General features: G+C 52.2%; 1 protein-coding gene across 3 annotated transcripts in view; it reads right to left on the bottom strand.

Moving 5' to 3' along the window:
• Positions 1-14,351, bottom strand: part of ATP2A3 (ATPase sarcoplasmic/endoplasmic reticulum Ca2+ transporting 3) — a 53,967-nt gene that overhangs the window by 24,495 nt on the left and 15,121 nt on the right. For all 3 annotated transcript variants that reach the window (XM_053995470.1, XM_053995471.1, XM_053995472.1), the window contains exons 2-8: positions 9,556-9,573; positions 9,049-9,131; positions 7,780-7,884; positions 6,926-7,064; positions 4,198-4,278; positions 3,731-3,816; positions 2,735-3,199 (exon numbers count right to left, since the gene is read on the bottom strand). In XM_053995470.1, the coding sequence (XP_053851445.1) occupies positions 2,735-3,199; positions 3,731-3,816; positions 4,198-4,278; positions 6,926-7,064; positions 7,780-7,884; positions 9,049-9,131; positions 9,556-9,573 (977 nt within the window). The remainder of the gene's footprint in view (positions 1-2,734; positions 3,200-3,730; positions 3,817-4,197; positions 4,279-6,925; positions 7,065-7,779; positions 7,885-9,048; positions 9,132-9,555; positions 9,574-14,351) is intronic.

Below are 14,351 nucleotides of genomic sequence, written 5' to 3'. Positions count from 1 at the left end.
AAGCCCACATCCCCACTTTGGGTCCTGATTTTCAAATGCCACCTTCCTGTAAAATTAAGGTAGCATGCATAAAGGCTGCTGCACGTTTTAGGAGAGTGATTTAAACATGTGAGAGCAGAGAGAGCTGTGATGCTTCTATGTCCCTTCTCCTCCTGCCAGGCTCCCACTGCTCCCAGCTCCATGGTTATTTAATGGTTGGGAGGAGGCTGTTCCTGGCTCCTCCCTGCCCTGGGCTGGGGGAGATGGTGATCTCAGAGACCCCAGCTGTGACACAAACCACGTAAGTGGGTTTGTGGCTTTGTCACTGTAACCTTGGGTGGACTTGAGGTGAGAGCAAAACCACCAAAGTCTCGGCCATCCTGGCAGGACAGGATCACAAAGTCCCCAGGAAGTCCCCAGCACAAAGCCCCTCATTTTGGTTGGCTTTGGGGGACACAGATTCACCCCTGCTGACCACTGGGTGTGTCCTGGCTCAGACAGCACCCTGGCCACGAGACCCCAGCACTGGAAGGGACCCAGAGACATGGCACAGCTCTCGAAACCCAGCTGAGGGTTTGCCACCAGAGCTGAAGCCTCCCCAGAGTCACTGCAGAGCTCACAGAGCTGATGCCAGCAGCGAGACAGTGAGCAGGCCCCCCTCAGCAGCACGCCCTGCAGCCCAGCAGCTGCCCTCACCCTGTTAATGGGCAACTTAATGAAATCACACTCAATTAATACATTTTCCCAGGTTATTGATAGGGTTTTCTGGCTGCTCAGCCCCATGGCAGAGCTGGCTGTTTGGCACAGGAGTGTGTCCCGGACACGCCAACGGCTGCCCAGCACAAATATTTACCCACCTGCCACTCACAGGGCCCAGCAGGCAGCCCTGTCCTGCCCACGTCAGCACGGGAATCCCTGTCCATTAAACATTAACAGCCCTGCCTCTGTGTGCTGGGGCCAGCCCTTCTCCCAGAACTGTGCCCTGGGAGCCAGGATCCAGCCAAGTGAATAAACAGACATTGGAACAGGATTTTGGGGAGATGGGCTGGAGCAGACTTTGACTTTTTAATTGCCTTTTTTTTTTTTTTTTTTTTTTGCAAAGTTGCTGGGCTCATTCTGCAAATGACAATTGATGCCAAAACCCTTGTATGCCATTGCCCCACTCTGTCCCTCTCCCTGCCTCAGTACCACCATCCTGATTCTCCTGACTGTGCCACACTACAGGGGATGGTGGCACTTCCTCCCAAGCTCAAAGAGCAGACCCTCTGGTAGGAAGTGGTTTGGGTCACTCCTCCTTCTCCTCCTGCAGTGGGCAGAGCTCAGGAGACCCTCAGCACTGGGGTCACCCTGCCCTTGCTTTGCTGCATCACTGACTCTGAAAATGGGGCTGGTGGGAACCCCCTCCTCGTGCAAGACATGGGCAGTTTGGTCCCTACTTTGTTCCAGCCCTGTCTTGTTCTGTGTCATTCACAGGGCAGAAATACCAGACATTTCCACTCATCTGCAGTTTGTGCTGAGCTAACCAGTGGCCAAAGCCTGTGGCTAGTTTGCAACACTGTCACAGCTTCCCACCACACTATCTGCGTGTCAGAGAGGAGGGATGTTGGCCAGGTCCTTTTTTTCCCACAGCAACACATTTTCCAAGGTTCTCCTATAAAAACGACACGCCAAAGGCATGTAAAAAGCTTTCCTGACACTCATGGATTAATGGGAAAACTGAGAAGTACTCAGATGGTACAGGCTTTCCTAACAAGTCACCTCTCCACACGGCCAGTTATGGGGGAGCAAAACTCTCTGGTAGATGAGGAGCCTTCAAACTCTTCACCAAACCACGCCAGGGCTCACTCCATCAGAAATGGTTTTCATAGGTCCAGGATTTGTAATTTTGCATGGTCCAGAATTTCTCACTGGTTAGGTTAAAAACAAGGGGGAAAGAGCAAGAGGGCAGAGGAGGCTGATTGCATCAGCATCTGCAGGAGCTCTGTCTCAGCGCCACATCCCAGCAGGAAGAAACATTCCCTGGAAAGTGACCCCTGAAATGAGACTGCAACACAGCACCTCCACAATGGTGTGCTGGTAAAAGTGAGTTTTCTAATTACACCCAAGCCAAGAGAAGCCCTGATCCTCACTGACCCTGGCCAGGGGAACCTCAGGGCTTCCTGTAAGCCAAGCCCTCTTCCCTGCTCAGTCCCACATTGCTACCATGACACAGCTCTGGTGAGGATACAGAGCCCATCACCACAGGATGGGGTGCTCTTAAGTGTGGGAAATGGATTTGTAGAGAGTTCTCAGGGACTGACAGGAGGCTCACACAGTGTGCATCTGTATGCAAACCTTGAGATGAGAAATGCTGGCTTAGAAATGCCATGGAATAGGCCAGATATTGTTGAGAGAGAAATGGAACTAGAAAGAAGTTTCAAAGGATGGCCTTGCAAAAAAGACTGGATACTTTAGAGAAATAGAACTATGAAAAATGCATTGTAGTAGTTTTAGATTATTAGCTTTAAGGCATCTACAGCATGGTGTGGCAAAAAGCTGACAGGCCCAGAAATGCTTGTAATTAGGAAATAATTGGCTTCTGATTGTGATGGCATGAATTATAACATCTGTATTGCCTTGCCCTTCTCACGAGACTGAAAATGGAATAGAAGTTTTTAAAAGGCCTCTCAGTTGCCCCATCTCTGGGCCAGAAAAGGGCTTGGTCTGACACTGAAGCATCTCCCCTGCACCTCGTGGCCCCGAGCCCCGCTCTCACCCGGCACACGGACATCTGGTTGGTGGTGAGGGTGCCGGTCTTGTCGGAGCAGATGACGGAGGTGCAGCCCAGGGTCTCCACCGAGGGCAGGCTCCTGACGATGGCGTTTTTCCTGGCCATGCGGCGCGTGCCCAGCGCCAGGCAGGTGGTGATGACGGCCGGGAGGCCCTCGGGGATGGCGGCCACCGCCAGCGCCACTGAAATCTTGAAATAGTAAATGGCCCCCCGAAACCAGGAGCCGCCGTGCACGGGGTCGCTGAAGTGGCTGATGTTGATGACCCAGACGGCGATGCACACCAGGAAGATCACTTTGGAGAGCTGCTGGCTGAACTCATCCAGCTTCTGCTGCAAGGGTGTCTTCTCAGGCTCGGTCTCCACCATCTGGTTTCGGATCTTCCCGATCTCGGTGTACACCCCTGTGGCAATAACGATCCCTACGGCCTTCCCAGCTGCAATGTTGGTGCCCTGGGCGGGGAGGAAAGGAGAGGAGTGGATATGTGGGCATGAAACCTTTTGGTTTGAGCAGGTAAAAGGGTTGCTCTTTGTGAAAGGAAAACATGAGATCTTGGTTAAGGGGAAAATGGGACATCTTGGGTTTTTATATAAACCCGCCCTAAGGAGCAGGAGAGCCCTTCCTGAGAGTTGTAACCCCTCGAGGACTTGATTTCTGCCTGAGAAGAACATGAGAAAGGAAGAAACCCAAATTTGCAATAGCTCCAGGCTCAACCACAAACCTCTTCCCCATCCATAATGCATCCTACTTGACAGAAAAAAAAAGTGCTCTGAGATTGCCCAAGGTACTTAAAGGCCTTATGTGCCACAGCCCAAATGGAATCCAAATGAAGCAGGTTCTTATTTTTATGGATTTGGGGCTCTTTTTATGGATTCAGGTCTTATGCATGCACTCCCTTTCTCTGCTCAGAGATCTCCCACATTCACCAGCCTCTGCACTTTGGAAAACCACAGGAGAGGTGGAGAAAGGTGTAAGGGACTTACAGAGAAAAGCATGTTCTTCTTGTCCTGGTTGACAGCCCGGGGATCAGGGATGGGGTCAGCATGTTTGATCACCGACACAGACTCCCCTGCCAAGACAAGAGGGGAGAGATGGACCACCCTTGTTCCCTCTCCAGCCTCAGCTCATCCCTGTTCCAAGCCTGTATCACACACCCCACAGCTACTAGAGCAGCACTTTGCCACCAAACTACCCAAACATCCACCACGGGGATGCCCAACCCCACAAGTCATACAGGAAAGCCCCAGGCTTTGGGCTCTGCAGGAAGGAAACCCAAGCACCAGACACATCTCACCTATGCTGTGACTCTGAGGACCTGGGAAGGCCCAAGCATCATCTAAATCTTGCTCTCCCACCCCAGCAAAGCACTTATCCCAGCAGCAGTTCCAGAATTGGCCTCCAGGAAGACAGCAGAAGGAAGCTGCCTCTGCTCCACGAGGCCCACGCGCACCTGTGAGGATGGACTGGTCGACGCGTAGAGTGGTGGAGCGGATCTCGATGATCCGGATGTCTGCTGGCACCTTGTCACCAACTGCAAGAACAAGAGCACAGCAGCTCTGTCAGGTGGCACTGGCAGCACCCAACACCCCGGGAATGGGGACAGCAAACCCTCAATTGAGACCAACCATGTGCAGGTGCACAGCACCACCCAGCCTGGAGCAATGAGGGCTGCAGCCCCTGGCAAAGGGTCCTGCACTGGGATACCTCATTTCTGCATTTACAGCTTTGTTAAAGCTTAATTTTGTCAGTCTGTAATTTACAAGTCTGTCCCAGCCAAACCCTGGTGGTGCCCTGCCTGCTGTGCTGCATCCCCTTCCCCACCATGTCCCTGTCTCTCCTCTTCCCTGCAAACTCCCCCTGCACCCCCATCTTGCCTCTTTCCTGCAAAAAAAAAACCCAGAACATCCCCATGTTGAAGCAATCTGAGCTTCCTAATACCAGTCTTAACCCTGCTTCAGGTTTCTCTGAGCTGACTGGAAGCTGTTAACAGTGGAAAATCTTCTGTGTCCAAGACAAACAACCATCCCTGGCTCTCCTGGCATGGCACAGTGGGCACAGATGAAAGCTGCCCCATCTATTGCCACCCAACACCACCCTCCAAGGCACTTATGCTTCCTTAAAAAAAAACATTTTAAGCTGCTTTTCCCGCTGGGTTTCTTCCCCCTGGCTCTTCCTCCTGCTCCCTTATCGGCTGGACACAGCCAGGCTCCGACGCTTTGGAAATACTGAGGCCGAGGGAGCCCTGGCTCCCAGCCCCTCCCATCCCTTACACAACACTGCTGGCTTGGCTGCTATCGATGCTCTCAAATCCCAGACTTTAACGAGGGCTTCCTCCCGGGGCTCGTAAACCCCCCCCGAGCAGCAGGAGGGGGCTGGCACCACTCCACCACCCAGCCAGTTCTTCCAACTGCAGATCCCAACGCTCCAGGAACATCAGCCAGACACCCCCTGCTCCCTGTCACACCTGTCTGGGGGACACTGAGATGGGGGTGCCAGCACAGACCTCCCCAAAACATCATGCACAGACTCAGACTCTGCCTCTGTTCAAGGGGGCTGGAGCATCTGAGAGGAAGCAAAGAGCTCCTCTTCCCCTGGGAAAGGCAGGAGCACTTGCAAACATGAGCTAAACCTGCAGAGGAAGACTCCTGCAACATCCAGGGACAGAGAGAGTTCTGGTGCCACAGAGGTGGCACTTGCTCCAGGGTGCACAGTGCCTTCTTATCCCACGGCACAGAACAGACCTGGCCTGGCCATTAGCCACGTACTGAACGTGTGCTGATCCCCCCAGCACCACAAGCCTCCCCTGAGAAAGAGAGGAAAACAGGAGGCCACTGCCTGGCCGTGGCCACTGGCCCTGCCTGAGCACCACAGAAGTCACAGCAACTGATGGAGCTCCCAAAGAGATGCTCTGCCTGTGCTTCTTGGGAAAGGCAAAAGCTGCCTGCACCAGGACTCACCTCCATGGCCTTGTCACAAAAGGGCAAAACTCAGCTGGGTTTGAGCAATCTGCCAAACTCCAACCACCCCCTCCTTGTCTCAGCATAACAGGTTTCCTGCTCCCTGCTGCCAAATTCATTGCATTTGCACATGCAAACAGCAGCCAGCCCCTCCTGCCTGTGTTGTCACACGTCCAGGCCATCACCTGGGTGTCCACGGCAGGTTCAAAGCTTTTCCTCCTGGTGTGCTTCCCCATCAGGCACCTGACAGCACCCTCACCACTTTCCATAACCTCCTAAACCCACAATTTGCTAATAATTTGCAAAAGCCCTCCAGAGAGCCCAGCTCTTTCCATTCCAGTTGCAATGCTGATTGTGCCATTAAAAAGTAAGACTGGGCTGCTGATGGGCAGGCAGTATGCATTTGATTTGGGGAAAGATGGCAGAATTTTATTAATAATTCATTTATTTAATTAAAGGCCAGGTCAGCAGCTGGACTACATTGTCAGACCTGGCTTGGGAGTGCTGCCAGCTCATCCAGCTGAGGATCTGGCCGGCTTGATCTTCCCTCCATTATTTTTTTATTCATCTTCCAGCTGAAGCCCAACTAGGAGACATAAATAACAGCAAGCTGGCTGGGCACGGGAGAGATTGCAGCATGTTTCCACCAGCAGGGCCACGAGGAGGAAAGGAGAGGATTAGTTTTGTGGCTCTTGGGGTTTACGACATCATTTTAGGAACAAACAAAACAGAATAATCGGAATGAATCCTCCTCAGCTCTGCTGGGGCAGGCAGCAGACCCCCAGGCAAGCTCTGCTGAATGCACAGCTCCAACAGAAGGGCTGGGGAGTACAACCCACCCAGAGGAAAAAGCACCCTGCAGCTCGTCCCCTTTGCCTGTCACCCTCCCAAGGAACCTCCCCACACAGGTGCCTGCAGCAGCACCCAGCACTGGCCCTTCACCCACGCCTTGTCCAGGGATGTGCGTGGGAGAGCTGCTTCCAGAAACACGGAATCTTGGCGGAAAATTAAGAGTTCTCCTAGTTCTTCCAGAAAAAGGGGAAGCCCTCCTGAGATACAAAACCTGCATCAGAAATGGATATTTTTTCTCTTTTCTGCTGTTCTCTACTGCCTGATGCAAAGGCAAAGCTTTGGCAGGCTGAAGAGCCTCAGCTTTGGGGTCCCCTCTGGCCAGTACCACCTCCCCATCCGACCCCACGCCCTGGGGGGGTGGCACCCTACCTGCCACCTCCACGATGTCCCCAGGGACGATGTCGCGGGCGCGGATCCGCTGCACCCCGCTGCGGTCGGCACGGATCACCTTCCCCATCTCAGGCTCGTACTCCTTCAAGGCCTCGATGGCACTCTCAGCATTCCTCTCCTGCAAGCAGAGAGGAGCAGAGCTGTTGGTGTTAGAGCTGGTGCCAGCAGGCTCCTTACCCATCCTCTGCAAAGACAGGAAACCCCAAACCCCATCCCTGGCTTTGGAATCCATTTACACCATGGATGGGACAAGCACCTTCAGCCTCTGCAGAATGATTCCTGCTGATCCTGGACCTTTTGGGGTTGATCATCTCATTCGTGGTTTGAGAAGCAGTGTATCCCAACCAACTGTATTTTTCCCCATGCAGCAACCTCACCTCAGATCAAGCTGCAGATAAATAAATGGCCTTATAATGAATAGGTAGAAAAGAGGAACATCACTGGCTGAAGTGTTTGCTCATCCCCCAGGAGGGACACAGTGAGGTGAGGGGCAGCAGCCACTGTGGCTTTCTGGTGGACAGAGCAAAGACCTTCCCTTGGAAAAATGCGTTTGGTCCTGGGCAGGAGACAAACAGTTTTTTTGCCTGGATAAGTGCAAGATAAGCTCCAACCTACAAGAACTGCCGAAGAAAGACTGAAAGAACGAGCCAAGAGGCAGCCAGCAACTGAGCATGTGTGCAGGGGCATGGGGAAGCATGGCCAACATTGAACCTTGAACCTTTGGAAATTGAACCTTTGGAAAATTAATTTCCAGGGGCATGAAGCAGCCAGACCTTTAGATGAAGGATCTGAGCCACGTGGAGCAGAGACCCCGAGGGCAGGCTGTGCCTTACCTGCCACACACCCACCACAGCGTTGGCAATCAGGATCATGATGATGACAATGGGCTCCACAAACGCCGTCGTGGTCTCCTCTCCTTCTTCAAACCAGGCCAGGATCTGGTGGCAAGAGAAAAGAAGGAGCACAGTGTGGTTCAAACAAGAGCAGCAACATTTTAAGAAGGATGATGGAAAGAAGAGCCAAACAAGGTGGTTATTTGCTGCAGAGGAAACAACCTGGAGGTGGCCAGACCCACACGGCTTGGTCAGAGTGGAATTGCCATATCCCACTGCTGGAGCCTCCACTCCTCTGCTGGGATAAGCTGAAGCATTGAACAAGTGGGGCTGGAGCAAGCAGCCATGCAATGCCTGAATGAGTGTCTGCACCAGGAAAGCCTCTCTCTGTGTTTAGTGCTCCCATGGGGAGCCCATGGCCATGAGCTGATGAATGGAGAGACCAGGCAGCACTGCAGCCCCTCCTGGGCAGAAGGTCAGTGATGCAACACAAATAATCAGTGCAGTAAGAGCAGCTCTGCAGAGCAGGGACTGACCTTGTGGCTCCTACCACCCTGAGCCCCCCTCTCCATCCCACAAAGGCCTCATACCATAGTACAAATGAAGCACACACACAAATATTTCCACTCCATTTAACTGCTCATCAACCTGCACTGTGTCAACACAGCAACACCTCTCTGCTCTGTCACAGAGGCACTGGCACAAGGACCTGCCCTCTGGCACAGGGCTTCACAGCTGCTTTACCTGCATTCACTTCACTGCATGTTGTTTTGGGAATGTATTAAACCCCACAAGGGACCAGCCTTCCCCCTTATCTACCCATGGGTCACATCCTAAAGGAAGAGACAGGAGTCTCAGCTTTGCCATCCTGCTGCCAAATATACAAAAAAAAAAAAAAAATCCCAGTTGTTCTCTAGCACCTTGGTGGGAAACATCTTCTCATGCAGAAATGCTCCCAAAGTAGATTGTGGGCAAAACTGAACTGACAGTTCAGTGCTGTGCACAGCAAACCAGGCTCAAATCATCAGCCTGGAACAGAAGGCAGCCAAGGGAGCAATTTGATATCACTTTTGGTGCTTTTTGATCAGCATTACTGAAAAATCCTCCAGCCCCATCTTTAGGCAGATGCAGTGATATTGCCACTAAGCCCTAGGAACTCTGCTGCTGCATCTCCTTCATGCCACAGGCACCTGCCCTCCATTCCTCCTTGGATGTCACCTGAGGCTGTGTGTGCCCCAGAAGGTGCCACCCCAAGCTCTGGGTACTCACAAAGGACAGAAAAGCTGCCATCAAAAGGATGCGGACGAGTAGGTCTTCAAACTGCTCCAGTACCAGCTCCCAGAGGGACTTTCCTGGTGGGAAAACATGAAGCCAAGCACAATCAGTGCTCAAAAAAATCCCCAGAAGACAGGTACTCCACCGAGGCCCTAAGAACACAGAACCACATCCCTGCTTGCTTCAGGGCTGTGGTGTGATGAGGGCATGGGCAGTGGTGAGGACACGCAGCGTTGCAGTGGGGCTTCTCTCTAAAATGCAATGCTTCCATTTCTGGCACTGCCCTGCTTTTACTGGGCCTATTTTTAACTACCAAAACCAAATCCTCTGTGTTTTTATTCACAGAGGTAGCCTCATCACCACAGGGAAGTTCTACTGTCGGCCCAGCTTTCTCTGGGATAAAAACCAAGATTAAAAGACCCCAAAGATTCCCTCTTCCCTGTCCCCAGCACACTCCACCCAGACTCAAGGCATGTACTGCCACCCCAGCCCACGACTTACCTTCTTCTGCAGGGAGCTCTGTGGGTTTTCATCAACAGCCCAAGGAGCACAATACAGCAACAAATGATAAAAATAGAAAGATCATTAGTGATTTGGACCCAGACTAGCAATCCCTTCCCTCATGCCCAGCAGTTCACTCAGTACCCCAGAATGCAAATTCTTCTGCACAAATTCCCACGTCAAGGCAGCTTGTCCTCAAACTTCTCAGTCCAACACCAAGTAAGCAGCACTGGAAACATCATTTCCCTGCTGCAAGTGGCTCCAGCAGCATTTATTCCTACACTCAGCCTGCCTAAAAAAATATTCTTCAGGAGCTGCCCTCTCCAAATCCAAGACACAGAAGTCCAACCATCCCATAAAATGCCCTGCCAGAAACCCAATACAGCCCCACTGGGGACTGTAACTTTCAGACCATATTTCCTATTTAATCTGTTGTACTTTACAGCTTGCAACGCTCTAGGAAACAAATCCAAAGGCGATGCTCAGCTGCTCCAAGCTGTCCTCCTGAACCCACCCCAGTGGGTGCAGAGCCTCCATCCACACTGCTCCCAGCCAAACACAAGCCCAGACCCCTGCAGAACCTGAGAGAAACCCAGGGGCTCCCAAGCACCCATCACAGTTTGCCCAAGATTCCCACATGCCCCAGAGGTGATCGTGACTTTCGTATGCAGTGATGGGTCCCACAACCACTGGACAATATGATGCTCTAAGATTTTAGCTTTTGTATTTTCCATATATTTGTAATCCTGCAGTTCTTCAGTGTATAACTCTAAACTCCATACACAGTGTTAGCTACAGCTTTCCAATTTTGGTCAGACACAACAATTCCTCTCTGGGCCTGGCAATCAAGGACACCTCACTGCCTCAGGCCCCGAGAGATGTGAACAAAAGTGAGCTGGGGGAAGCAAACTTGGGGTAAATGACTTCATTACCTGAAGCTGAAATTGGAAGATTAACCCCCAATATGCAAATGCACCAAACCTACAAAAATATGAAAACCTGTGACCCACTGTCCATTTTGGGAGTAGCCCTTGGAGGGCTTCATCTGCCCTAAATGTACCTGAAGACCCTTCAATAAATATAAATAAACTGATTTTTATTATCTTAATTTTGTCTGGCCTCTGTTTTTAGGTAGTCTCAAAAAGGTATCAATACTCAAACCCTGGTACCCTCCAAGGGAATCCTCTTGCTCCTGGGCCACAAAGGGTGTGCTGGCCCTGCTGTGGGCAAGGTTGGGCCCAAGACTGTAAGGTCCTCACCCAGGGAGGGCTCAGGAGTGACCCCCCTGATTTTGGTGGCTCATGGGGTTTTGTCTCCATTTGCCCCCATTAGAATCCCAGAGTGGTTTGGGTTGGAAGGGACCTTAAAGCTCATCTCATGCCACCCCTGCCATGGGCTGGGACACCTTCCACTATCCCAGGTTGCTCCAAGCCCCATCCAGCCTGGTCTTGGACACTTGCAGAGATGGGGCAGCCAACAGCTTTTCAGGGTAACGTGTGCCAGGCCCTCCTCATCCTCACAGGGAAGAATTCCTTCCCAATGTCCCATCTAACCATACTCTCTGGCAGTGGGAAGCCATTCCCCTTGTCCTGCCACTCCATCCCTTTCCCAAAGCCCCTCTCCAGCTCTCTTGTAGCCCTTTTAGGCACTGGAAGGGGCTCTGAGGTCTCCCCACATCTCTCAGTGTACTTCTGCACCCCATGGGGGTGACAAGAAACAGGGGGCAGCTCTGGGTTAATGGTTAGACTCAATGAACTCAGAGGTCTTTTCCACCCTTAACAATTCTATGATAAAACAAGATGTTTCTCCAACTCCTTGTGTTTCTGGGAGGGAATAAGGGACCAGATGAGTCCAAGAGGAATCAGCCCCAGGCAGACACTGCTGCCCCACCACTGTGGCTGTCTCCAAACACCCCCAGCGTGGAGCCCTAAGTGAAAGCAGGAAGTGAAACCTGCTCATCTGTTTTCCATCACCTATTTTCATTCAGAGGAATTAAAAAAAAAACCCAAACCAAACCTACCTTCACTAAACCAACCAGTGAACACAAGAAGCCTTAATGTGTTCATGCTTCAAACTGTAGCAGGTCCTCAGTCCTCACAGACACACCCACTATGAGCTCTTTTAAACCCACATTCCCCCTGGGTCAGGCTGCTCTGATCCCCTGTCACTGTGAGACACAGACCAGTACACAATGCCTATAATTATTTTTATAGCAAAGAAAAAAATTAATCTTGGAGCACCTTTAGTGTTTCACCTCACTCTACAGAGCGTGTCAGAGCTCTTGTCCTCTCACAGCTAGCTCCTCTCCACCCCCAGCTTCCTCTCCCCAGCCCAGAGAGCCTCCAAAATTAAAAGTAGAAGAGATCTGCTGCTGCTATTTCCATCCAGACTCCACTTCAAAGGGTGCAAGCATGCAAGGTGAGAGGGCTGAGGGCAGGCAGGTGCCCTGGGGGAGGCAGCTGGGGGTCCCACAGGTCTTGGCTCAGCCGGGGTACCCCGGGGTGACTTTCCACCTGAGCAGCCACCTGAAACACCACAGGGCTCTCAGTGCTTCTCCCACAGTGTGTTTGCATGAAGACCGGCAGCAACACCGTTCACAGAGCCGGGGCTTTGCATGAGATCTTGATTAAAGCACGAAAAGGGGTTTCTGTGAACTCAGGAAACACGTGCACTGGGGCAGGCAGCTGAAACACTGCGGTGCCACAGTGACACTGCCATCGCTGTCACCAAACCTCAAACACAGCAACAGTGCTGCAGGCACCTCCCAAACCCCCAAGTTTGAGTACAGTGATAACCAGGCAGCTCTCTGTTGTCAGTGACTCCTTCCACCACTCTTCAAGTGGCAGCTCAGCACCGAACACCCAGAGAAAAAGGGCAGGAAATCACAATAAGCCCACAGTTTTGGGTGTGAACTGATAAAACCACACTGGAAAACAGGAATGTTTGGGGCTGGAGCTTCTTCCTGACACATCCAAAGTCCCAGTAGAAATAAGAGGGTTTGCTACCCCCCAAACCCCAAGTTCTGTGTCAGTCAGCCCCGTGGCTGTGCTGCCATGCCCCATCCTGCTGGGAAACCCACCACAGGCAGGGAACCAGCAAAATCCCAAATCTGTCATTCCCTTGGGACAACATGGTGAGTGCAAACAGGCTGAAATGGAAACTCCTGGCTGGCACCTGAATAGCCCCTTTCTTTGAATGGTGGCTCAGCACAGAAATCCAGCCCTGGGCACAAGCTCCCTGACACAGCCAGAACACAAATGCAGTGACACCATCGAGAGTGGAAAGTGGTAATGGTGGCTCAGAGAATCCCAAAATGGGTCACCCACATGCACCACAAGTATCCAGCTTCCCCAGCTGAGCAGTCCCATCACAGGACCTGCAGCCTGTGGACACATCTGTGGCTCCTCTGCTCCTGCTCTTCTGCATGGCAGCTTTGGAGAGCAGAGCCAAGAAAGGGGTGCTATCCCAAGGGATAGCTTGGGAGCCAAGAAAGGGGAGCTATCCCATATCCCAAGGGGTGGTGGGAGCCTGGATGTCACAGGGCCATTCCCACCAGCAAAAGAGCACTGTCCCCTCTGGGTTAAGGCACCCCCAGCCCCACCACCTCAGAAGGCTTTGCCTTGCAGGGACACATCCACAGCTCCAGGGACTGCTGGGCATTTACAACTTGCCCTGAGCTTGTCACATCATGACATCTCTCCTCGCTGTGCCATCACATCATGTGGTGACGTTTGGCCCATACCAGGCAGCAGAATATCCAGACAAGATGCTCTAAGGGCGTGCAAGGAGCCCGGCCACCCTGGGCAGACGTGGGGCTGGCGTCGGGCTATTTTAGCAGGAGCTGAATCTCCAGCTCCTGCCAACTCAAACAGGGCTGGCAGCCCACGGGCTGGCGCCTGCAGCATGGCAGGGCACGGGAATCAGGTGATGAAAAGGTAAATAAACACCGGTGCCACCCAGGAGCACAAGCACAGGCGGCTGCCCCGGGGCTCTGTGACAGCCCCCGTGTCCCCGGGGGACCGGCCCCGCTCTCCCAGCCAAAGCAAACACAGACTAGGACAGGGTGGCACTGAGGGAGCTTCAGGGAAATGTTTGAGTTTCTCCTGCTGTAACAGGAGCAAAAATCCCTGGAGCACATCCCTACAGCACCTGGTTTCTCCATCCTGCCCTGAGGTGCTGCATCCCACTCTGCTTTGGGGGAAAGCGAGGAAGAAGGTGACAATCTCAGAGGCCAGGACGTGGCAAAGCAACCCCCGGTGCACATTTGAGACCAGGATGCAATCCGTAACAGCAAACATCCTGCAGGGTGAACACTGAAATTCCATTTTTCCTCACCATTTCAGGAGCTTCCTTGGATAAAATCAGATTTCCCTCATGGGAAACACTTCTGCCCCCAAATGATGTGGGAAGAGCATGATGCCCTCTGGGAGAATAATGATGAGCACCACATCCAGGCCCAGCTTTCTGTTCTAAATAACTTAATTCAAGCTATATTTCTATGTTGTAATCACTTTTTTTTTTCCTGCCTTTAATATCTTTTCCCTTATGCAGGGAAGGGGAAATAGATGCACAAAATAAAGGATGCATCCAATTCCTTTGGATTTTGCTGACAGGCAGTAAAATAGTAGTGACAAGGGCAAGAAAACCTTAAAGTAACCCCAGTTGGGAGAGCAGCTCCTGTCCTGTGACATAAAGCAGGAGCCCAGGCAGGGCTGCTCTGGGATCCTTCCACCATCCCACAAGACAGCAGGCAGGATAAACTGTTATTTTAACTGGCTGCCTTTCCCAGGGCCGGC

Source organism: Vidua macroura, chromosome 20 (assembly GCF_024509145.1).
Source record: "Vidua macroura isolate BioBank_ID:100142 chromosome 20, ASM2450914v1, whole genome shotgun sequence".
In the NCBI taxonomy this organism is placed as follows: Eukaryota; Metazoa; Chordata; class Aves; order Passeriformes; family Viduidae; genus Vidua; species Vidua macroura.
Note: the sequence above shows the minus strand (reverse complement) of the source record. Positions and strands in the feature narration are given on the sequence as shown.